The sequence below is a fragment of the Cetorhinus maximus genome, chromosome 14, assembly GCF_964194155.1.
Source record: "Cetorhinus maximus chromosome 14, sCetMax3.hap1.1, whole genome shotgun sequence".
Lineage (NCBI taxonomy): Eukaryota > Metazoa > Chordata > Chondrichthyes > Lamniformes > Cetorhinidae > Cetorhinus > Cetorhinus maximus.
Genome location: NC_135892.1, coordinates 108996354 through 109019253, shown reverse-complemented (window position 1 = coordinate 109019253; position 22900 = coordinate 108996354). Strand labels below are relative to the sequence as shown.

Below are 22900 nucleotides of genomic sequence, written 5' to 3'. Positions count from 1 at the left end.
TTGTTTCTTGTCACTGAGCCAATTTTGGATCCAACTCACCGCATTCCCCTGTATCCCATGGGCTTTTACTTTTCTGCTTTTATTTCAGATTTGCATGTCCTGAGCATTTTGCTTTTGTAAAATTGGAACACCTATGGATCACAGTGTCTTAAACATCGCTAGCTCAGGAAGATATCAGGCTAGTGAGGAAAGTGAATTTTCCAGGGCTGGCGGAGGATACAAATCATGAAGAAGGGCGTTACAATCCTGCGGGGAAACCATAACCCAATTTACTGAATGAGCCCCAAATTAAGAAATTATCAGCAAGATTCCACTTTTTGTATCTTTTGCTTTAACACTAATCGGAACCAATGCAGTTTAAACATGAATTAACAGGCAAATGATATTTCAAATAAAAAGGTAAATTTCACTTGAAGTAGAATACACAACAGTCTTGCAACCATTCCCCTTCTGCATGTGTAGCATTACATAGCTACACAGTTCCACAACATGCTATTCTTTATTCATGCAGCGTAAGTCAGGAGTCCTATCCGACAACCGTTTTTACCTTCAAGTTTTGTGGCTATGATTATCAACAGCAAGACACATTTCTATGTACATTCTCTCCCTCCCTCTGGTCACAACATTCTTGACAATGTAGCTTCCCGGCGTACCTTTCCAACCAATAACACCTTCGTTAACAGTTTGCCCACCTATGGGGAAAGCAAACCTTTAATGTCTCCGAGATATTCTTACAGTTTTCCATGTTTTAGACCTTTTCAGCCAGCTTGCACATTTGCCTCCAAGAGCTCCTGTCTCCTTTTCTGCCCAGCAGAAAAACTGACCTCCTCCTGAAGGAGATTTACTACTTCTCCTCACAAGAATTTGGAGCGTTCCTCTTTGTGTCTGCATTTGGGCCTTCACCCTCCAGATCCTCTGCTTGTAGTTCTCCTTTGTGTCTGTAGCTTACCTTTGTGTCTGGCCACATGGCATCCATATCTTAATTTCCTTCCTGTTGATACTGTTTCCAGGTCAAGGATCGCCAGGTCACTTGGACAAGTATTTCTTATTATCCAAGAAAGGTTTAATTGATCCTCTTATAATTGATGCAAACTATGAAAAGTCACTTTCAAACATTCTTTAAAAAGAGTTACAGATTCCAGAGATTTTTTTTTTAAAGAAATTATACATTTTTCTTCCTGTATTGATTTTTAAGGATGTCTGTAACATAAAATTGTTTTCTGCAGGCGTGTGATGTTTGCACAAAGGTGTTGATTTAAAAACTTTTGGAACTGTGGAGTTAGAAGAACTTCAGTTCAGCAATGCGAGAAAAATGTTAAGCATTAAAGGGGCAACGTCAGGGCCGCCAGACCAGAGAAGGCAAAGAGGCGATTTAATAGAGGTATAAAATTATAAAGAGTTTTGATAGTGAAAAAGATTTATTTTCCTTAGGTTACAGTGTGGATGACAAAAGGACATCAATTTATAAATGTCTCTAAGATAATGCAGAATTTCTTGAGTGTTATTGAAGGATGGAATGCTTGTCATGGAAACGTTTGAGGCAAAGACCACACCATCCTTTCCCACCCGCCCCCAACTCCTCTCTGCTGTTGTTCACCTGGATGGGACTGCTGTTATCTATATGATCATAGCCAGAGAGGATCACCTGCAATGGCTTCTCTTCTTGCTCCTGTAACTGGTGTCCCCCAATGATTTATCGTTGACCACCCCCCCCTCCTATTTCTTATCTAAGTGCTGTCCCTCAGTGATGTTATCCAAAAACACACTCTTAGTTTTCACATGTACGCTGACGACATCCTGCTCCACTCACCAGTACCTCTCTCAACTCCACTGCTTATCTGACAAGCCAGTACTGGATGAACGGAAATTTCCTCCAATTAAATATTGGGAAAAGCGAAGCGAATTGTTTCTGGTCCCCGCTCCTAACTCCATTCTTTCTCTCTTGCAGCTGCCTGAGACGAAACCATTCTGCTTGCGAGTTTGGTCTCCTATTTGATCACGAAATGAGCTTCTGACCACATTCGCTGTTTCCACTTCCACCTGACTTTGCTCCTGTCTCGCCTTATGCTGCGACTTCTCATTCATGCCTTTATCTGCAGACGTGGCTATTCCAATACATCCCCGGCAGATCTCCCACATTCAACCCTTTGTAATCCAAAATGGTTAGCTGTGTCTCACCTTGCACCAAATCCTGCTGCCCTATCAGCCCTGCACTTGCTGATCTGCATTGGCTCCCAGTCGAGCAACATCTTGCTTTTTAAAATGGTCATCCTTGTTTTGGACACCGAGGGAAAGGAGATTTTCAACAGCTTCCCTCAGATGCATTCCTGTCCCTTTTTATATATGAGAGTGTAACAAATGCACAACATTTTGATAAAACGCAACAGTTTATTGCTTCAACTACTTACCGCACAGCAAGCAACCACAATGCCAGCAACAATCTGACAGTAACAAATTAATATAGTCTTTGTACTTGCAGCCATGACAACTATTACACGTGATTGTCATTCAGTCACCATCTCTTTTATCCGCAGTCAGAACACTACCCAGCTTTCCAGTTGCCGTTTCTCCTTTTCCAGTTCCTTATTCGAATGTCAGAGGATTGCAGGTCAGTCCATGAACATTGCAACCTTCTGCTCGATAAGCGTGCCGTACATTGTTTAATTTGCATAACCCACATGGATTCCTAGCAGAATATATCTGTTTTCAGTCAGAAGCAAGAGGTTCTAAGGCTTTAATTTCAATTGTTCTCTAGATGTGGGCATTGCTGGCATCTCTCTAAGCTCTTAGGTAGTGATAGTTGGACTTCCAACTCATTGCTTGCCTTGAGAGGGCATTAAGGAGTCAACACATGATGTAGACCAAGGCCAAGAATGGGTGACAGGTCCATGTATCAAACATTAGGAATCAGAGAACCGATGCTTTATTCACACCTATTAGGTGATATAATAAAAGTGGGACAACTGTATTAGGGCAAAAGGACTGGTGGTTGCTGAGAAATTTCCATGAAACCAATAGCACACGCCTACAAACATAATATAAGAAATAGGAGCAGGAGTAGACCAAGGCCCCTTGGGTCCGCTCTGCTATTTAACAATATCATTGCTGGTCTTCTACCTCATCTCCCCTTTCCCACCCTTTGCCCGTACCCCTTGATTCCCTCGGTGTCCAAAAATCCATCAATCTCAGTTTTAAATATACACAGCTACTGAGTATCCGCAGCTGTCTTGGGTAGAGAATTCCAAAGATTCACAACCCTCGGAGTGAAGAAATTTCTCCCAAATGGCCGACCCCTTATCCTGAGATTAGAACTCTGCAGCCAGGAGAAACGGCCTCTCAGCATCTACTTTGTCAAGCCCTCTAAGAATTTTATACATTTCAATGAGATCACCTGTCAATTCTTCTCAGCTCCAGAGAATATAGGCCCATTCTATTCAATCTCTGCTCATAGGACAGCCCTTTCATCCATTGAACCTTTGCACTCTGTTTAAGGCATATCCTTTAGGCAAGGAGGTCTAAACTGCACACTGTACTCCCGGTGTGGTCTCACCAAGGCCTTTATAATTGTAGCAAGACTTCTTGTACTCCAACCTCCTTGCAATAAAGGCTGATGTAACATTTCCTTTCCTAACTGCTTGCTATACCTGCATGTAAACTTTGTGATTCAGGTACAACACCCAAATCCTTCTGCATATCAACATGTACTGATCTCTCACCTTTTTTTAAAAAAAAAAACTCAATGAAGGGGACAAAGCTCCTGATGATGACACTCCTGGAAGAGGAATCCACAGGCAGCAGACAGAGGTATCAAACATCATTTTAGATTGTATTTTATAGAGGAATTCGGCATCAATAGAGAATATGGAGGTGCAGCCACAGCAGTATTCATAAATTTGCTATATCCACAAAATTGGCTTAGGCTTCAAAGTAAATAAAAAGAATAAACTGCAAAGCACTTTGCAGCCAATTAAATAACTTTGAAGTGTAGTCACTGTCGTAATGTCAGAAGCACAGCAGCCAATTTGCACACAGCAAGGTCCCACAGACAGGAATGACCAGATAATCTATTTTAGCGATGTTGGTTGAGGAATAAATATTAGCCAAATTACCGCTGTTCTTTGAAATAATTCCATAAGCTCCTTCACATACACACTTGAGAGTGCAGCTTTGGTTTAATGTCTCATCTGAAAGACAGCACCATCAAAACACTGGGGTTGTTTTCGTTAGAGCAAAGGACATTGAGGGGAGATTTGATAGAGGCATTCAAGGTTATAACAGATTTTGATAAAATAGACAAAGAAAAACTTTTCCCATTAGCTGAGAGTACAAGAACTAGATTTAGGTTTTGGGAAAGAGTTACAGGTCGGAATGTGAGGAAGAATGTTTTTACGCAGCAAGTTGTAAAGACCTGGAACTCACTGCCTATGAAGGTGATGGAAGCAGAGACGACCAATGATTTCAAAATCAAATTGGATGGGCACTTGAGGGAAATAGTCTTGCAGAGTTACAGGCATAGAATGGGTTATGAGACTAACTGGATTGCTCTAGCGAGCCAGCAAGGACAGGATGGGCCAAATGGCCTGTGCTGTAAGGACACTGACTTATGCACCAAGTTATAATTTTCCCTCGCGCCCCAACTCTGCCCTCCAAAATCCAGGTCCACACATTTTTTTAAAATTCATTTATGGGATGTGGGCTTCACTGGCTGGGCCAGCATTTGTTGCCCATCCCTAATTGCCCTGGAGAAGGTGGTGGTGAGCTGCCTTTTTGAACCGCTGCAGTCCATGTGGTGTAGGTACACCCACAGTGCTGTTAGGAAGAGTTCCAGGATTTTGACCAAGCGACAGTGAAGGAACAGTGATATATTTCCAAGTCAGGATGGTGAGTGACTTGGAGGGGAACTTTCAGGTGGTGGTGTTCCCATCCATCTGCTGCCCTTTGTCCTTTTTGATGGTAGTGGCCATGGGTTTGGAAGATGCTGTCAAAGGAGCCTTGATGAGTTTTTGTAGTGCATCTTGTCGATGGTACACACTGCTGCTACTGTGCGACGGTGATAGAAGGAGTGAATGTTTGTGGATGTGGTGCCAATCAAGCAGGTTGCTTTATCCTGGACGTTGTGAAGCTTCTTGAATGTTGTGGGAGCTGTACCCATTCAGGCAAGTGGAAAGTATTCCATCACATTCCTGACTTGTGCCTTTGTAGATGGTGCTCAGGCTTTGGGGAGTCAGGGGGTGAGTAACTCATTGCAGGATTCCTAGCCTCTGACCTGCTCTAGTAGCTACAGTATTTATATGGCTAGTCTAGTTCAGTTTCTGGTCAACGGTAACCCCCCCAGGATGTTGATAGTAGGGGAGTCAGTGATGGTAATGCCATTGAACGTCAAGGGGCGATGGTTAGATTCTCTCTTGTTGGAGATGGTTATTGCCTGACACTTGTGTGGCATGAATGTTACTTGCCACTTGTCAGCCCAGGCCTGGGTATTGCCCAGGTCTTGCTGCATTTGGACATGGACTGCTTCTGTATCTGAGGAGTCGCGAATGGTGTAGAACATTGTGCAATCATCAGCGAACATCCCCACTTCTTTATGACGATAGGAAGGTTATTGATGAAGCAGCTGAAGATTTTGGGCCTTGGACACTACCCTGAGGAACTCCTGCAGTGATGTCCTGGAGCTGAGACGACTCACCTCCAGCAACCACAACCATCTGCCTTTGTGCTAGGTATGAGTCCGACCAGCAGAGAATTTTTGCCTGATTCCTACTGACTCCAGTTTTGCGAGGGCTCCTTGAAGCCACACTCTGTCAAATGCAGCCTTGATGTCAAGGGCAGTCACTCTCACCTCACCTCTGGAGTTCAGCTCTTTTGTCCATGTCTGAACCAGGAGCTGAGTGATCCTGGCAGAACCCAAACTGGGTGTCAGTGAGCAGGCTATTGCTAAGCAAGCTTGATAGCACTGTTGATGACCCCTTCCATTACTTTACTCATGATCAAGAGTAGGCTGATGGGGCAGTAATTGGCCAGGTTGAATTTGTCCTGCTTTTTGTGTACAGGACATACCTGGGCAATTTTCCACATAGCCAGGTAGATGCCAGTGTTGTAGCTGTACTGGAACAGCTTGGCTAGGGGCACGGCAAGTTCTAGAGCACAAGTCTTCAGTACTATTGCCGGAATATTGTCAGGGCCATAGCCTTTGCAGTGTCCAGTGCCTTCAGCTGTTTCTTGATATCACGTGGAGTGAATCGAATTGGCTGAAGACTGGCATCTGTGATGCTGGAGACCTCTGGAGGAGGCCAAGATGGATCATCCGCTTGGCATTTCTGGCTGGAGATTGTAGTAAATGCTTCAGCCTTGTCTTGTGCACTGATATGCAGGGCTCCTCCATCATTGAGGTTGGGGATATTTGTGGAGTCTCCTCCTCCAGTGAGTTGTTTAATTTATCCACCACCATTCATGACTGGATGTGGCAGGACTGCAAAGCATAGATCTGATCCATTGGTTGTGGGATTGCTTAGCTCTATCTATCACTTGCTGCTTGTGCTGTTTGGCATGCAAGTAGTCCTGTGTTATAGCTCCACCAGGTTGACACCACATTTTTAGGTATGCCTGGTGCTGCTCCTGGCATACCCTCTTGCATTCTTCATTGAACCAAGGTTGATCCCCTGGCTTGATGGTAATAGAGTGGGGAATATATCGGGCCATGAGGTTACAGATTGTGCTCGAGTACAATTCTGCTACTGATGGCCCACAGCGCCTCATGGATGCACAGTCTTGATTTGCTGGATCTGTTCAAAATATATCCCAATTAGCACGGTGGTAATGCCACACAATACGAGGGAGGGTATCCTCAATGTTGAAGGTGGGACTTCATCTCCACAACAACTATGCGGTAGTCACTCATACCGATGCTGCGGCAGGGAGGTTGGTGAGGATGAAGTCAAGTAGGTGTTTCCTTGTTGGTTCCCTCACCACCTGCCGCAGACCCAGTCTAGCAGCTATGTCATTTGGGACTCGGCCAGCTCGGTCAGTAGTGGTGCTACCGAGCCACTCTTGGTGATGGACATTAAAGTCCCCAACTCAGGGTACATTCTGTGCCCAAGTGGTGTTCAACATGGAGGAGCACTGATTCATCACTGAGGGAGGACGGTACGTGGTAATCAGCCGGAGGTTTCCTTGCCCATGTTTCACCTGATGCCATGAGACTTCATGGGTCAGGAGTCGACGTTGAGGACTCCCAGGGCAACTCCCTCCTGACTGTATACCACTGTGCCACCACCTCTGCTGGGATGGTGATGTATGGAACATTGTCTATAAGATATGATTCTGTGACGATGACTATGTCAGGCTGTTGCTTGACTAGCCTGTGAAACAGCTCTCTCAATTTTGGGAATTGTTTTTCACAGGCTAGTCAAGCAACACTAGCCCCCAGATGTTAGTAAGGAGGGCTTTGCAGGGTCGACAGGGCTGAGTTTTTTGTTGTTGTTTCCGGTGCCGGGTGGTCTGTCCAGTTTCATTCCTTTTGTAGCAGTTTGATACAACTGAGTGGCTTGCTAGGCCATTTCAGAGGGCATTTAAGAGTCAACCACATTGCTGAGAGTCTGGAGTCACACGTAGGTCAAATGGGATTTTACAACAATCGACAATGGTCATCATTAGACTTTTAATTCCAGATTTTTATTGAATTCAAATTCCACCATCTGCCGTGGTGGGATTCAAACCCGGGTCCCAGCGCATTACGCTGGGTCTCTGGATTACTAGTCCAGTGACAATACCACTATGCCATTGCCTCCCATCGTCTGTGACCAGGGGAAGAAGAGGGAGCAACTTCTGCCCTGTTTCCTCTTCCAAATGCACTGTTAACTCTCTGCAGGGAGAGGCCCAAGGGCAGGCTGGGAATAACTCTCCCTAAGGCTGTCAGCAATAGCCTGGCCTAAAGGTAATGTCTCCTCCTGAAGCAGCTCAGTATGAGCTTGGGTTGTGTTTTATCCCTGGATTGGCCCAAGAGTACGATTTATTTTGAAAACAAATGCAACGTCTGCTTAGTAAGCTGCACAGCAAGATTTCTTATTGTAAGCAGCCTTAATGACTTAATTTATTCGGTATTCCTGCGGTACAAAATAATTCCTTGTCTCAGTGGAAGTCTTTTTGAAGGGTGGGACTTATTTTGGATGCCTCAGCATTACGCAGGGTGGCTCAGACAATATTCTGTTTTGTATTAGGGTTAACAAGAGTGTAACGAAAGTATTATTGGAGTAAGCAGATCACAGCACCCAATCACCAGATGACAGCACCCAATCACCACATCACCAGATAACAACACCCAGTCACCATAGCACCCAAACGCCGAGAGTTAAGTAAACCTTAAGTGAGGTTAGTTACTTCAGTGTTTAAATCGAGGTTCCTTTGAGCATCAGGTGTTATGCTTTTGAATCATCTCTTCGGCATTGGTGATTTTTGAATCCAAATTATGTTCTGTAAATAAAGGTGTGTTATTTTTCACTGTGGCAGTTTTCTTCAGCCCACAGACGCTAATGAGGCAGCTAACTCACATTTTAATGACTCTTTTTTTATGCCATAGGAAGTGCCTAGAGGCTATCCCACCTTGGAAGGCATCACAATCCACCAAGATAAAAGCAAAATACTGCGGATGCTAGAAATCTGAAACAAAAACAAAAATCGCTGGAAGAAACTCAGCAGGTCTGACAGCATCTGCGGAGAGAAAGACAGAGTTGTCAGACCTGAGTTTTTTCCAGCAATTTTTGTATCATAATCCACCAGCCTGAACCTGCCCTTCAACACATAATTATTTCCGTCAGATATCACCAGCACATATCAGCCAGTGATCAAGAGCGGAAAGATTTTTTTTCTGCTCTCTCTTCACCCTGGCTATGCAGCCACACTCCCAGCCACATGATTTGATTTGTAGCCAGCCAGTTTGACCATCACACGATGCAGAAGGAGCTTCCCTCCCTGGCCTTGGTGCCTCAGAGAGAATGCTAAAAATTGCATAGAAGGCACAGAACAAGTGCAGGCATTCAGCCCGCCTGGTCTGTGCTGGCATTTATGCTTCATACAAGCCTCTTCCCACCCTCCTTCATCTAATCCCATCAATTTATTCTTCTATTCCTTTATCCCTCATGTTTATCTAGCTTCCCCTTAACATGAAATCTAAACTATTTGCCTGAATTACTCTTTTGGTAGCAAGTTCCACATTCTCACCACGCTGTGTGTTAATAGGATCCAAGCTGGCTGGTGAAGCAGAAACCAAGACACAGAACTTTTCTTTATCAAGTTTATTGACTTGTTCAGTCTTGCAGCTCTCCTCCCACACAATCCAGTGTCCCGGCTATCCCGTTTATACTCTTTTGAGTACACCTTTAATAAACTGGCAAATTAACAAACAAATCAAAGTGATAGCCCTTAAAGGGGCAATCCCCTATTTATACATGCTCAAATTACCTAACTAAATAACACCCTTCACTGGCGTATCCTAACAATACAATTAACATACCATTAAGTCCAGATAATGAGGTTTCTCCTGAATTGCCTATTAAATTTATTAGTGACTATCTCCCATTTATGGACCCTAGTTTTGGTCTCTCCCATAAGTGAAAATACCTGTGTGTGTGTACCCTATCACCTCTGTTTCAGAATAATAGATCTCTATCAGTTACCCACTTCAGCTTTCTCTTCTCTGGAGAAAAAGGGCCCAGCCTATCCAGTCTTTCCTGACAGTTATAGCTGCTCTACTAAAAGGTGAAGCTGTCAGAGCTTTTTAATACTGCTCTATTGTAGTGTCACCACTTCACATTCCAAACCTACGAGACAGCGTCCAAAGCACCAGCCAAAATGTCATCAGCTTTATGATGAATAATAGAGTTGTTTAAGAAGCTGAATCCCTCTATCATTAAGTATAGCGCATATATATATTTAAAATCAGGAGTATCCTGGCTGTTTTATCTTCACAGTTGTTTGAGTGACAAGAGTCAATATCATATTTCCGATTGCTAACCATGGTTCCATGGGAAAATCACGCTGTAATTTATATTAAAAATGCTACTATTGTTAAATGTGGCTCTCAAAAGCTTTCATTCATAGGATATTGCAGCTGAGAAATAGGCTTGCACTTATATACAGTGCCCCAGAATGTCCCACAGCACTTAACAGCTGATGAGGTGCTTCTGAAGTGTAGTCACTGCTTTAATGTAGGAAACACTGCAGCCAATTTGTGCACAGCAAGCTCCCACAAACAGCAATGTGATTATGATCAGATAATCTGTTTTAGTGATGTTGGTTGAGGGATAAATATTGGCCAGGACACTGGGGAGTAACTCCATTACACTCCTTTGAATAGTGCTATGGGATCTGAGAGGGAAGACAGGAATTCAGTCTAACATCTCATCTGAAGACAACACCTCTGACAATGCAGCACTCTTAATACCTCATTCGAACGTAAGGACATAAATAGGACCAGATCAGACAAAACGGCTACTCGATCATGACTGATTTTTGTTCCAACTCCACTCTCCCTCCCCCCTCCCCCAAACCACATCTTTTGATTCCGAGAGATCAAAAATCCATCTATCCCAGCCCATAGGCTTTTATTTTATCCCATTTCAGCCAGTATTCCCTGGCCTCATGAAATCTGGAAAGTAAAAATAGGTGAGAAGGACTGGATCCATTTACAGCACTGCTGTGGGCCAAAAGGAGCTGGTGTATGTCCCGCCCAAACGTCATCAAACTTCCAATCAACTGATCTCTCTCCTGCAACCACAATCTCCACCTTGACCATGAGTCATGACCCACCCCCTCCAATTATCTCTTCTGCACCACCACCACCCCCCACCAACCAAAAACCATCTCTTCCTCCCTGTCCTCAGCTGATGCCCTGCACTTTCCCCCCAAGCGGGCAGCCCATCAATCAAGATGCTTTCCTGCAAGAGGCCTTCAAAAAATAAAATTAAAAGATCTCCTGCACGAGGTCCAGGAGACCTGTACTGCTGCATTTCCCCAACCACTTCGCTCCTTCCCTGCAAACAAAGTGACTGAACCAGGCAACAAAATCTAGTTTAGACAAGCTAATGAACATGAACATCTTTCATTGAGATATCCCTATTCATTTTAGTCCAGCACGAAGGCTCTGCTGAAAATCCACCTCCTGCTGAGAGGTGGGGTGTGGGTTGGGGTAGGTAGCCAGTTTTAGTAATAGGCCCACTAGTGAATTACTGAATGGGGAAAAAGTCAATAGAACTGCTCACCAACCTCTTCTGGTCAAAACCAAAAGGCAGAAAACCTATGGTCAAGTTCGGTCAGTAAAACAAAACCCATCTTAAGCCCTTAAAAGTTGGCAGAAGGAAGACTTGAAGTTCAAATGAAATATTAGAAATTAAGAGCAGAAGAACTCAGTTGTGGAATTCACCTGAGCAGTTCTGCCTCAGTCACAACGTCAACTTTAAAGACTAGATTGGATATGTGACTGAAGGAGCATGGGTATAAAGGTATCTGGGAACAAGGAGAGTAAATGTGATTAGGAATATTTGCTCACACGCAGGGTAAATGCTGACACGGGTTGGATGGTCAAATGGACTTTTGTGTTGTAACTTTTGTTGATGTCTATGAATTGAAATAATGTTTCAATGCAGGGCTACAAAAGAGATTAAGAAAAAAATCATTTTTTCTAAAAATGTCAATTAAAAACACACATCCAACAGGCTGACTGACGTTACTTTATTGCTGTAGTTTCCAATTTCACACAACCCAAATACACAAATTAGAAATCCAAAATTTCAATATTATGATAAATTACATCTTTAAAAAAGTCCACCTTGTGGTTCCAAGGCACACTCAAGGTCAGTACTGTTTTAAACCTATCCCAGAGATTCAAGATGTTGCTCATCCTGCTGTTGCAATCTGGAGTATTCAGACCGTCTTCAATCAACTTCTAAGACAATGTCAACATTGTCGTGAACTCCTTGAAGCAGCAGCTCTTCAGTGAAGCTAACCTTCTTCTTCTTTTTCGCAGCTTTCAGAGTCCCAACCAGAGCCTCGAAAAGATTGGCACATTTATCGTCGGTGAACAGCACTCCAAACTTCACTCTAATTTTACCATCTGCACCTGGACACAGTACAAGGATAGCAGAATGTCAGTGCCAGTCCACACCATGTGCTCCAATCTACACAGTGCTTTCTGCAGCTTATTGTTTAGCAAGACAGAACCCATCCTATCCAGACCCCACCAGAAACTTCAAAATCAGGCCATTCAGCCACTTCTGTTCTGCCACTCAATTGGATCATAGCCTATCTGTACCTTAGCTCCATCCACATGTCTTGGTCTCATTACCTTAATACCCTTGCCTAACATAAATCTATTCAGTTTCGACATTTTCAATTGACCCTCCAGCCTCAACAGCTTTTTGGGGGAAAAGAGTGTTCCAGGTTTCCACTGCCCTTTGTGAAGAAGTGTTTCCTGATGTCACCTCTGAACAGCCAGGCTTTAATTCTAAGGTTAGGTCCTCTTATTTTCTCTAAGTACCCTATCAACTCCTTTAATTAGCTTAAAACACTTCAATTGGATCATCCTTCTATCTCATATTCAATGCAACCTACTGGCAAAAGCAATGAAATAAAGCTGTGGCTTTGTTACTGGTTTTGAGATTTTTTTAAATTCTCTCTTCGGAGTCCTGTGAGATGTAGTTTTCAGCTCTACTTAATGTCCGAGTATAAAGGGAGAAATCAAGGCCAACAAATGTGCCTAAAGTTTGGAGGGAACAGCACAGTACTTGCACATGCATATATATAAGCTGAGATCTCCACAAGGTCCTAGAAAGCTCTACTATATCTCTTAGCTAAGAGTCTCAATAAGCTTTCCTTTTCTCAAACCATCTTGTTTTCATAATTCTACCTGGTGTTAGTCTTCTGCCTTACATCATTTTACTTTCAGTATAGGAGGAACTCATTTGCTCCACTTTGCTCATGCTAGCCCATCATTCAAACAATTTACTTCAATCCCATTTCCTTTGGCATACTTCTAGATATCCCTACCCCATCCATATGCCACGTTTCAGCCTAAAAAGAAACCAAAGATGGTCCCACCTGCCATGTATTTATTTCAGATACTGACCAATTTGCTGGGCACTTTCACCACTTTTTGTTCTTATCCTAGGCTTAAAAACCACATTATCAGGTCCCAGACATAAAATGAAGAAAAGAAACTCAACTTCCTCAGGAATTAGAAGGCTCTGTAATTCACTGACCTGGAGATCCAAGGCGACGAATTTCTTCAATCAGAAGATTGACCTCATGCTCAGTATTCATTCTCACCTAAATGGAATTAATCTCTTATTAATATGTTGAAGACTATGGTGAAGAGTGTTGTGCCAATGCATCTGAATTGGTTGTAGATCTGTGCAGGGCTTAGACAGAGAAGGTTATGGAGAAATTTGATAGAGGAGTTTTGATAGAAACCGTTTCCAATGACAAGAGGATCACTAGAGGACAGATTTAACATTGCTGGCAAGAGGAGATTCTTTTTTTAACTCAGTGATTTGCTATGAATTGGATTTACAGTTGAAAAATAAGAATTTGAAGGGCATGAGGAAAGATCAGGGAAGTTGGACTAGTTGGATTGCTCTTTCAAAAGAGCCAGCACAAGCAAATCACTTCTTTCTGTGCTGTATGATTCTAAAAGGCTTGTACAAATGGAGCACTCAAGTCACTGAGGATGAGAATTACAATAACAAAACATTTGTAAGTTTGGGCGGAGAGGGGGGAAAGAGAGCCACTATTTTTACCTTGCATCATGTTATCAGGGGGAAAAAAGACCAAAAAAATGGTCCGTGGGGAAAATAAAGGGGTCTCCTCCCCCATCGCCAGCATGTCAACAACAGTCACTGGAAACATCCACTGACACATCCATAGAGAACCATAGGGCCGGGATTTAATGTGGTGCTCACTGAGGTGAAATGGAAATCCGCGTCTATTTTCCCCGAGGGTTTCACCTTAAGCATAGCAATGCTTAGATGGAGTGTAAAGTTCTCTGTTTCTGCCAATGTTCAAAATCTCTCACCCTGCAGCCCCGACCACAGAGACATACAAACAAAATGAAAATAAAATAAAATAATTCTGGATCCAATGTTAGCTTGACTCAGTTGGTAGCACATTCACCTCTGCATCAGAAGGTTGTGCATTCACACCCCACTGAAGAAAAGCACCTAATTTAGGCTGACACTCCTGAGGGTATGTTCAAAGATGCTGCCTTTCACATGCAATACTGAACTAACACCCTTTTCTGCCTGTTCAGGAGCTTGTAAACAGTTTCATAGAAATTTCCTGCCTCAGGATACAGTCCTGTACAACTTACACGGGACGCTGGTAATTCTGCAATATAAACAGTAAAGAAATAGACTAAGCTATTCAATAAAGTGGATAGCTTTTACATTGAGCAGAGCAGAATTAGAACCTTTAGTCTTTGAAGCAGACTGTGAATTTCAGTATTAAATAATTAAGCATGGAATAAATATTCACTAAAAATTGACATTTAGCTCAGAATGCAAAGCCAGTGGAGCATAAACACAAGCATGGAGCTGTTGAGCCAAATAGCCTGTTTCTGGAATGTAAATTGTATGCAATTGAAGGTTCCCCATCCGTTTGAGCATAATGCTGGAGAATATAGAGGTTCTTGTGGCTGTTTTTAAATGATTATTTTGGCACAGTTGGAAAATCCTCCTCTTGCTGTGACATTGCACAAAAGACAACAAAGGTTCCAAACCTGATGTCTGGTCTATAATCAGCTGTGCTCGAACAGTAATGGGATCTACAGTAATTGGATGCAGTGAAGGTGGAAGAGAAAAATGGGCAATATGAACAGGGTTTCCTCAACTTGCCCCTTATGTTTATCCAATTGTCTCCTACAGGATATGTGCAAGTGAATGTCAGACAAGTATAGGATAAGGCTAAACCATGCACTGCCTACCCCTCTACCATCCATTCTGCTGACACTAACTTTCGTAGTCCCAGGTTTGAGCATTGGGTAATGTAGAGTTAGTGGGAGGGGTAATGGGTCCAATCCAGTGATCCCACAACTATTGGATGTGCACATGCTGATGCAGAACTCTCAACTTTCCATTCACACACAACGAACAGTCATTGAGGTGAGGTGTAACATGGCTGACTGCAACATGGCAAAAATCAATAATGGAAGAATGTTTCTTTTGGGGGTGGGGAGGAGTTGAATTTTATTCTTGACAAACATTGATGTTCATGATAGTGAGGATTGTCAGTTTTGAATAAAGAAGATTCCCACTTTGAGCACCAAGTGAGTTTGTCAAGTGATCCAAGGTCAGATGTTGCCCAGCTTATGCAGAGTAAAGGTCCACAACTCAGTAGTAGATTGATTGTAATTCAGGACAAGTCAACTTGCTTGGAATATGGGGGAGTCGGGTGGATGGAAACATACATCCTAAAGAAAGGGACGCTCACTAACCGAAGTTTACCCTGGCACATGCATTCAATAACTACACAGGTGCATTAGAGAGGTCTCAAGACTAGCAAAAGGAATTGCATAAATAAATTAGAACATGTTCAAACAAAGCCTGCATTATTTGAAGGAATGGAGCAAGTCAGTGCTTCAGGGCAAGTTTTCTAGTACACAACTTATGAAGTGCAGCACCAAATACGCCCCACATGATGCTGATGCACATGCTATGGAGAAAGGGGAGGGGGGGTGCGGTCAGGAAAGGGGACACAACCACACACGAGGGGGGCGAGAAAAGGGCCCCGCCCCCACACAAGGGGGGCGGGAAAGGGCCCCCCCCACACACACGAGGGGGCGGGAAAGGGCCCCCCCCACAACACACACGAGGGGGCGGGAAAGGGCCCCCCCCCCCCCAAACACACTCGAGGGGGGGGAAAGGGCCCCCCCCCCCCCCCCAAACACACTCGAGGGGGCGGGAAAGGGACCCCCCCAACACACTCGAGGGCGGGAAAGGGGCCCCACACACACACACGAGGGGGCAGGAAAGGGGCCCCACACACACACACACGAGGGGGCAAGAAAGGGGCCCCACACACACACACGAGGGGGGCAGGAAAGGGACCCCACACACACACACGAGGGGGGCGGGAAAGGGACCCCACACACACACACACACGAGGGGGCAGGAAAGGGGCCCCACACACACGAGGGGGCAAGAAAGGGGCCCCACACACACACACGAGGGGGCAGGAAAGGGGCCCCACACACACACACACGAGGGGGCAAGAAAGGGGCCCCACACACACGAGGGGGGCGGGAAAGGGACCCCACACACACGAGGGGGGCGGGAAAGGGACCCCACACACACGAGGGGGGCGGGAAAGGGACCCCACACACACGAGGGGGGCGGGAAAGGGACCCCACACACACGAGGGGGGCGGGAAAGGGACCCCACACACACGAGGGGGGCGGGAAAGGGACCCCACACACACGAGGGGGGCGGGAAAGGGACCCCACACACACGAGGGGGGCGGGAAAGGGACCCCACACACACGAGGGGGGCGGGAAAGGGACCCCACACACACGAGGGGGGCGGGAAAGGGACCCCACACACACGAGGGGGGCGGGAAAGGGACCCCACACACAGGAGGGGGCGGGAAAGGGACCCCACACACACGAGGGGGGCGGGAAAGGGACCCCACACACACGAGGGGGGCGGGAAAGGGACCCCACACACACGAGGGGGGCGGGAAAGGGGGAGGGAGACGAAGGGTGGGGTAGGGGCGAGAATGAAAGAAGAATTAGAGCAGGAGGGGAGCTTGGCGGTGGAATAACACATAAAACACCTCACTCCGCAAAGCAAGATGTGAAGGAGTGAAACCTGTAATTGGAGCAGCCCCCGGCTCCCCGGAGACCCCGGGAACTGGGGCGCTGCAACATTTGGAGAGATCGCAGTTTCCGATCCATCCCTGGAGCGACACGTGAGTCAGCAGCACGGAAGTAACCCGCTTTTACCAACGCCCAGCACACAGCACAAGCGGACATGTATTCTACATTATACAATAAAACACTTCCTCTGAACTGCATTACCCGAAAACAGCCTCGCTCACTGAATCCATGCGTCCACTTATATAAAAAAAAACACTCCCACTCGAGTCGCACTGTTAGGATGAAAAGCCAAACCTGATCGCTTGCTGCAAAATAAGGAACAACCCACCCACCCATTTGTTAATAGCAGAGGCTGCTGGCGCTCCTCCGCTCGAAATCCAATTCAATTTCTCTAACCCCACCCCCCCTCCCTCCCTCCCACCCACCCAAGGTACCAACTACCTTATCCCAGAGAAACACACTAAATCGGGAAAGCAAGATGGATAAATCTACATACTTCGGTTTCCTTCTGCCTCCGCTTTCGTTGGTTTGTCACAAGTGATTAATAAGCAACTGCTCAAGTACAGGAAGTGTTAAAGGCGAGTAAGTTCAGAAAAAGACCGGCTCCCTGAGCTGACGTCAGGAAGCTCTTTCTGAGAGTTTCAGCGGACTTCCACCAGGGCTTTTGTTCACATCCTCGTGTGTGTGTGTGTGTGAGAACAGTGCTGAACTGCATCTCCTTCCTGTTGAGTGACTCGAATTGTGTCCCAGAGAGTTATTGTTCTATAATGCATGAAAATGTTTTCTGAAACAATTGATGTTAATCAGGTTTTTGGGAATCCTCCAGCACAATGACACGATCCCAGGGACCCCCTGCAAACGACGACACGATCCCAGGGACCCCCTGCAAACGATGACACGATCCCAGGGACCCCCTGCAAACGATAACACGATCCCAGAAATCTGCTGTAAATATTGACACTTAAGGTTATAAGAAATAGGTTCAAGAGCAAGTCATTCGGCCCATTGAGCCTGCTCCACCATTCGATAAGATCATGGCACATCTGACCATGGCCTTAACTCCACTTTCCTGCCTGTCCCCATAAGCTTTGAATCCCTTGTTGACCAAACATCAGTCTAACACAACCTGAATATATTCAATAACCTAGCCTCCACTTCTCTCTGTGCAAGAGAATTCCAAAGACGAATGACCCTCAGAAGAAATTCCTCCTTATTTCCATCTTAAATATTGACACATTCCTTATTCCCACCTCCTCCAACATGTCCCACGAGAGGAAACATCCTTCCAGTATCTACCCTGTCAAGCCCCCTCAAAATATTATGTTTCAATAAGGTCACCTCTCACTCCTCTAAACCCCAATGAGTGCAGGCCCAACCTGCTCAACCTCTCTTCATAAGGCAATGCCTTCACCCCAGGAATCAGCCTAGTGAATCTTCTTTGAACTGCTTTCAAGCGCATCTCTCCTTAAGTAAGGAGGCCAGAACTGTACAGTCATCCAGGTGTAGTCTCACCAATGCCCTGTACAGCAATAGCAAGGCTTTCCAATTTTTATACTCCATCCACCCTGCAAAAATGTCCAACATTCCATTTGCCTTCCTAACCATTGCTGTACCTACAGGCTAGTATTTTGTGATTCATGTACCAGACCACCCAGATCCTTCTGTCCTGCAGCATTCTGCAGACTCTCTCTATTTAAATAATATTCTGCTTTTCCATACTTCCTGCCAAAGTGGACAACCTCACATTTCCCCCTTTATACTCCATATGGCAATCTTATGCCCACTTGCTTAATCCATATATATCCCTTTGCAGACTCTTTGTATCTTCCTCAAAACTTGTTTTCCTACCTATCTTTGTATCATCAACAAAATTTGGCTACAATACAGTCTGTCCCTTCATCTAAGTCATTAATATAGATCATAAATAGTTGAGGCCCCAGTACTGATCCCTGTGGCACTCCACTAGTTACAGTTTGCCAACCTGAAAATGACCCATTTATCCCGACTCTATTTTTTGTTAGTTAACCAATCCTCTATCCATGTATACCTATCTACCTATATCACCCCCAATGCTATGGGCTCTCATATTGTGTAGTAACTTTTATGTGGCACCTTACTGAATGCCTCTTAGAAATCCAAATACATGACAACAGGCTTGTCCAACCTTCTCACTGGGGGGGGGCACATTTTAATTTTTTTTCTCACTCAAAGGGCCGATGAGCAAATTTCGGCAAGATAAGGTTTGCCGACATTAAACATGAATCTTTTCAAAAAATCAATGTCAAAGCAATAAATTTATAATTTTTTAAAAAACTAATAAAAATGACCATTAAAAAGTGCCAAGCAGTACAGTTAACCAATAAAACTGTTTGCCTTTTCACTTAAGAAGCACAGCTAGAAAGAGATAGACTAGGCCTCAAATTCTGGTCACCAGGAAAGGGGTGGGGACCAGGGCCGAGCTAAACTTACACCAACCTGGCACACGCTCCATGCTGGCCTCAGTGGAATTTATACAAAAGTAGGGGTCAGAAGCAGGTTGCCTTTCAGCCTGGGTTTTCCTTCTCTCCTAGTCTGCTTCGTGGATAGGTTTTTGGGGAAGGAGGAGGACAGGGTGTGTGTGCTAGGCTCATGCCCAGTCTCAGGGTTCTTGCTCTCACTCTCACCCACTCACTCCTCCAAGCTCACCCAGACTCACTCACTCCCACCCCACCCAGGCCCAGGAGGTATTCAGGACGCTGTGAAGGGATGCACTTCCTCACTATTTCCTGTCTGGGACTCCATTGCCTTGGGCGGGCAGGGGGCCAGATGGGCACTGTTGCTGCAACTCAGCTGTTCCTCATGGCCTCCCCAGCCAGCTCCGCCATCTTGACAGCTGTGCTCCTTTCTGGGGCCGGCGCCTATGCATGAGTGCAGGAGAGAGTGCACACGGCCAAATGCGGTGAGAGCGCATGCTGTGGAAACAAGGAGAAACCACATCCTCCCACTGCTCCTCCAATCAGAGACTGTTTCTCTACTGAATGTGCTGCTGATAGGCTCACAGTGAGCCTATCTGCAGAAAACGCAGGAGAGGACCAGCTCCTTGCAGAATCTTTCATTGAACTTTCCTGTAGTTTGAATGCTGGCTCCATGGGCCAGATACAGAGCCATAAAGGGGCTGGACTGTGGCCCTCAGGCCATGGGTTGCCAAGCCTGAACTAGACATTCACAACAATCTTGACAAGCATAATGTAATGGAAACATCTATGAACAAAACGGGCAGTCTCAACACAGAGGTTATTTTGCAAATTCGATAACCAAATAATGTGAGCTCCTGCCAAACTTGCAGCTGTTAACAGGTTCTCGCCAAAGGTGGAGTGGGTAGAGATTTTAAAACTTAAATGGATTTAAATGAATCCTCTTTTGAACCAAACTTTAAGGTTGTCAGTCAAGAGGAACTAAGTGCCCCATTTGAGAGAGGCATCACTAACCCATTGTAAGAAAAACAAAACCTAAAGAGAAACTTAAATTAAATGAAAATAAGAAAATGCTAGAAATACTCAGATCAAGCAACATCTGTGAAGAGAAAAAGTTTGATATTTCAGGTCGATGACCTTTCATCAGAATTCTGTTTCAGATTTCCAGCATCTTTGAATCAGAGAATAAATACAGGGCAAAAGGTGGCCATTTGACCTGTCATTTCTGTGCCGGCTTTCCATAAGAGTAATTCACCTACAGCCAATCGCTGCATTTGTGCCGTAGCCCTGCAAATTTTTCCTTTTCAGATAATGATCCAATTCCTTTTTGAATATGATAGGAAATGCCTTCGCCACACTCTCAGGCATTGCATTCCAGACCCTAACCACTCCCTGTGTAGGAGCTTTTCCTTATTTTGCCATTGCTTCTTTTGCCAATTACCTTAAATCTGTGCCCTCAGGGAACTTTAAATCTGTGCCCTCCGGTTCTTGATCCTTCCACTACTTTTGGGAACAGTTTCTCCCCATTCAGTTGAATGGTCTCTGTGGACCACCGGGAGTCAACCGACGGAATCCTATCGTGTTAAAATCTCCCGGACCGCTTTCAAAAGCTGCCAGGAGACTGGGAGCGAATCTAGTAGTCTCCCAACCATTCCAGGAGGGTTGGCAACCCTAGTGCAGTCCCTGCGGTGCAGGTACACCCACGTTGCTATTGGGAAGGCAGATCCAGGATTTTGACCCAGCAACAGTGAAGGAGCACCTGATATAGTTCCAAGCCTGGACGGTATGTGGTTTGGAGGGGAACCTTCTCTTGCATCTGCTGCCCTTGACCTTCTAGGTGGTCGAGGTCTTGGTTTTGGAAGGTGCGGTCAAAAGGAGCCTTGGTGAGTTGCTGCAGTGCATCTTGTAGACGGTACATACTGCTGCACCAGCGATGGAAGGATCCTGTAATATGTTCTACTTCATGTACTATACAATCCAAGGTCCTATCTTCAGTTAGGATATTCACCACATTACAAATAGTAACCTCCACTTCAAAAAAGGACTTCACTGATTTGCAAAACTGTTGGGCCCGCTCTCAGGGTGGGAAAGGTACTAATTTAAATCCCTTCCATTCATCGATGTTAATCAGCTAAATCTTTTAAGTTAAAAGCTTTAACCCACATCCCATTCTTCCTGACAAACCGCGAGCGCTGTCCATGCAAAATGGCGGCTTTCCCGCCATAAATAACTGCCCTAACGGCGGGACGGTCACGTGGCGGCTTTCAGGTCACGGGACCTGCTCCGGCCAGTCACTGCAGGCCTCGGGCCCATTGGACCACGCCCCTTTCTGTTGGATTCTCACGCATCCGCATCTTGAGGTAAGGGTTGATGCTATTGGCTGGCAGCCCCGTCCCGTAGTCTCGCGAGATAATAGGGTCGCGGGATTTCGAGCTCCGGGCCTCGCGAGATGAGGCGGCGCCCTCACTCTCGCGAGAAGAGGATACCCGCACCCCTCCCCCTCCCCCCCCCCCAACCAACTCCGACTCCCGCCGAGTGATCTGGTCGCGGGACCTGGGCGGCCATTACGCTGGAAAGACTTTAGGAGGTAAGGGGAGGGTGGGGGGTGTTGGGGGAGGAAAGCGACCAGAGCGAACACTCCTTCAGAGACACGCGTGGAGAAAAAGGGAAGCTGCCACTGATGATGTGGGAAGACCCTGAAGGTGATCTGCCGCATGAGGAGGGGGTGGACTGGGGTGGTGTTGAAGTGGTCGGTGGCGGGTTTGAGATGTGAGCGCAGCGGGGCCAACATGGCGGCCTTAAGGGCGGCCAGGGAACTACAACTCCCAGCCTCCACCGCAGTCCCCGCGCAAGCGCAGATCCCGGGGAGGAAAAAGTTGCGCTTGCAGCATTACATCAGGGTGAGACCATTGCATTTATAGCTTCTTGTCAGTTTTAGCGTGGATATGGGGCAAATGTAGTCCGGGTGCAAATTAGTCAAACACTAAATAAATGGTGCAATAAGCTGGAGAGGCCGAATGACCTCCTCCTGTTCCCCATGTCTTGTAGCAGTTTCCTAGGTACCTTCTGGGTTTTCAGGACTATGGCTCAGGTTTCCCCAACAATCAGGCTGCATACTGTTTTCTACTAGGTTTTGCTTCGGTCTGTATCATCTTCAGTCCTCTACCTGTCAGCGACGGCATCGTGTTTTTTTTATAATTAAAGGGTGGCATGGAGGTTGGGAATTCAGCTGAAAGCGTCTCCAATAAACAAGCTGGCAATTTACAGTAAACCAGCCTGGGCTTTTAGGAGCAAGTGTAGTTACGTTTCAGTTTTTTTTATTGCATTTGTTTCGAAATAATTGTGTTGACAAATGTGACATAAATGGCCCTTCTTGCATCAATGCTGTTTGAGAATGTGGACTGGGATGTCATGTGGTTTGGCAAGCATTTTTAAATGTGTTTCGTGCTTTTTTTTTTGCGTGGTCCTATTTTATCTTTTCTGGTGTGTGCTAAGTTGGCTGTCCGCCAGGGTAGTGGTTGGACTCTAGAATTGGGAAATATTTGCGCACTTAATTGCTGCCCAGTTTAACATCTTGTCTGATGCTGGG

General features: G+C 45.5%; 2 protein-coding genes across 6 annotated transcripts in view; one reads left to right on the top strand and one right to left on the bottom strand.

The window, feature by feature from the left end:
* Window positions 1-11710: 11710 nt before the first annotated feature.
* Window positions 11711-14121, bottom strand: abracl (ABRA C-terminal like). The gene is made up of 2 exons (XM_078557474.1): window positions 13251-14121; window positions 11711-12112 (listed from the first exon to the last, which is right to left on the bottom strand). Exons 1-2 carry the CDS (start codon window positions 13309-13311, stop codon window positions 11928-11930), a joined length of 246 nt encoding a protein of 81 aa, XP_078413600.1. The 5' UTR covers window positions 13312-14121; the 3' UTR covers window positions 11711-11927.
* A 7699-nt stretch (window positions 14122-21820) lies between these two features.
* Window positions 21821-22900, top strand: part of reps1 (RALBP1 associated Eps domain containing 1) — a 61267-nt gene continuing 60187 nt past the window's right edge. For 4 of the 5 annotated variants that reach the window (XM_078557469.1, XM_078557470.1, XM_078557468.1 and 1 more), the window contains exon 1: window positions 21869-22013. In XM_078557469.1, coding sequence (XP_078413595.1) covers window positions 21992-22013 — 22 coding nt within the window. In that variant the 5' untranslated portion in view covers window positions 21869-21991. Of the gene's footprint in view, window positions 22014-22900 lie in introns of all 5 variants that reach the window. The other variant, XM_078557471.1, reaches the window with a different exon arrangement.

What these genes read in the sequence shown, in the direction of transcription:
- abracl (XM_078557474.1), bottom strand. Translation starts at nt 13,311, where the DNA reads ATGAATACTGAGCATGAGGTCAATCTTCTGATTGAAGAAATTCGTCGC. An exon ending in TCGTCGCCTTGGATCTCCAG is followed by an intron (nt 12,113 to 13,250) that starts GTCAGTGAATTA and finishes TACTGTGTCCAG; the next exon opens with GTGCAGATGGTAAAATTAGA.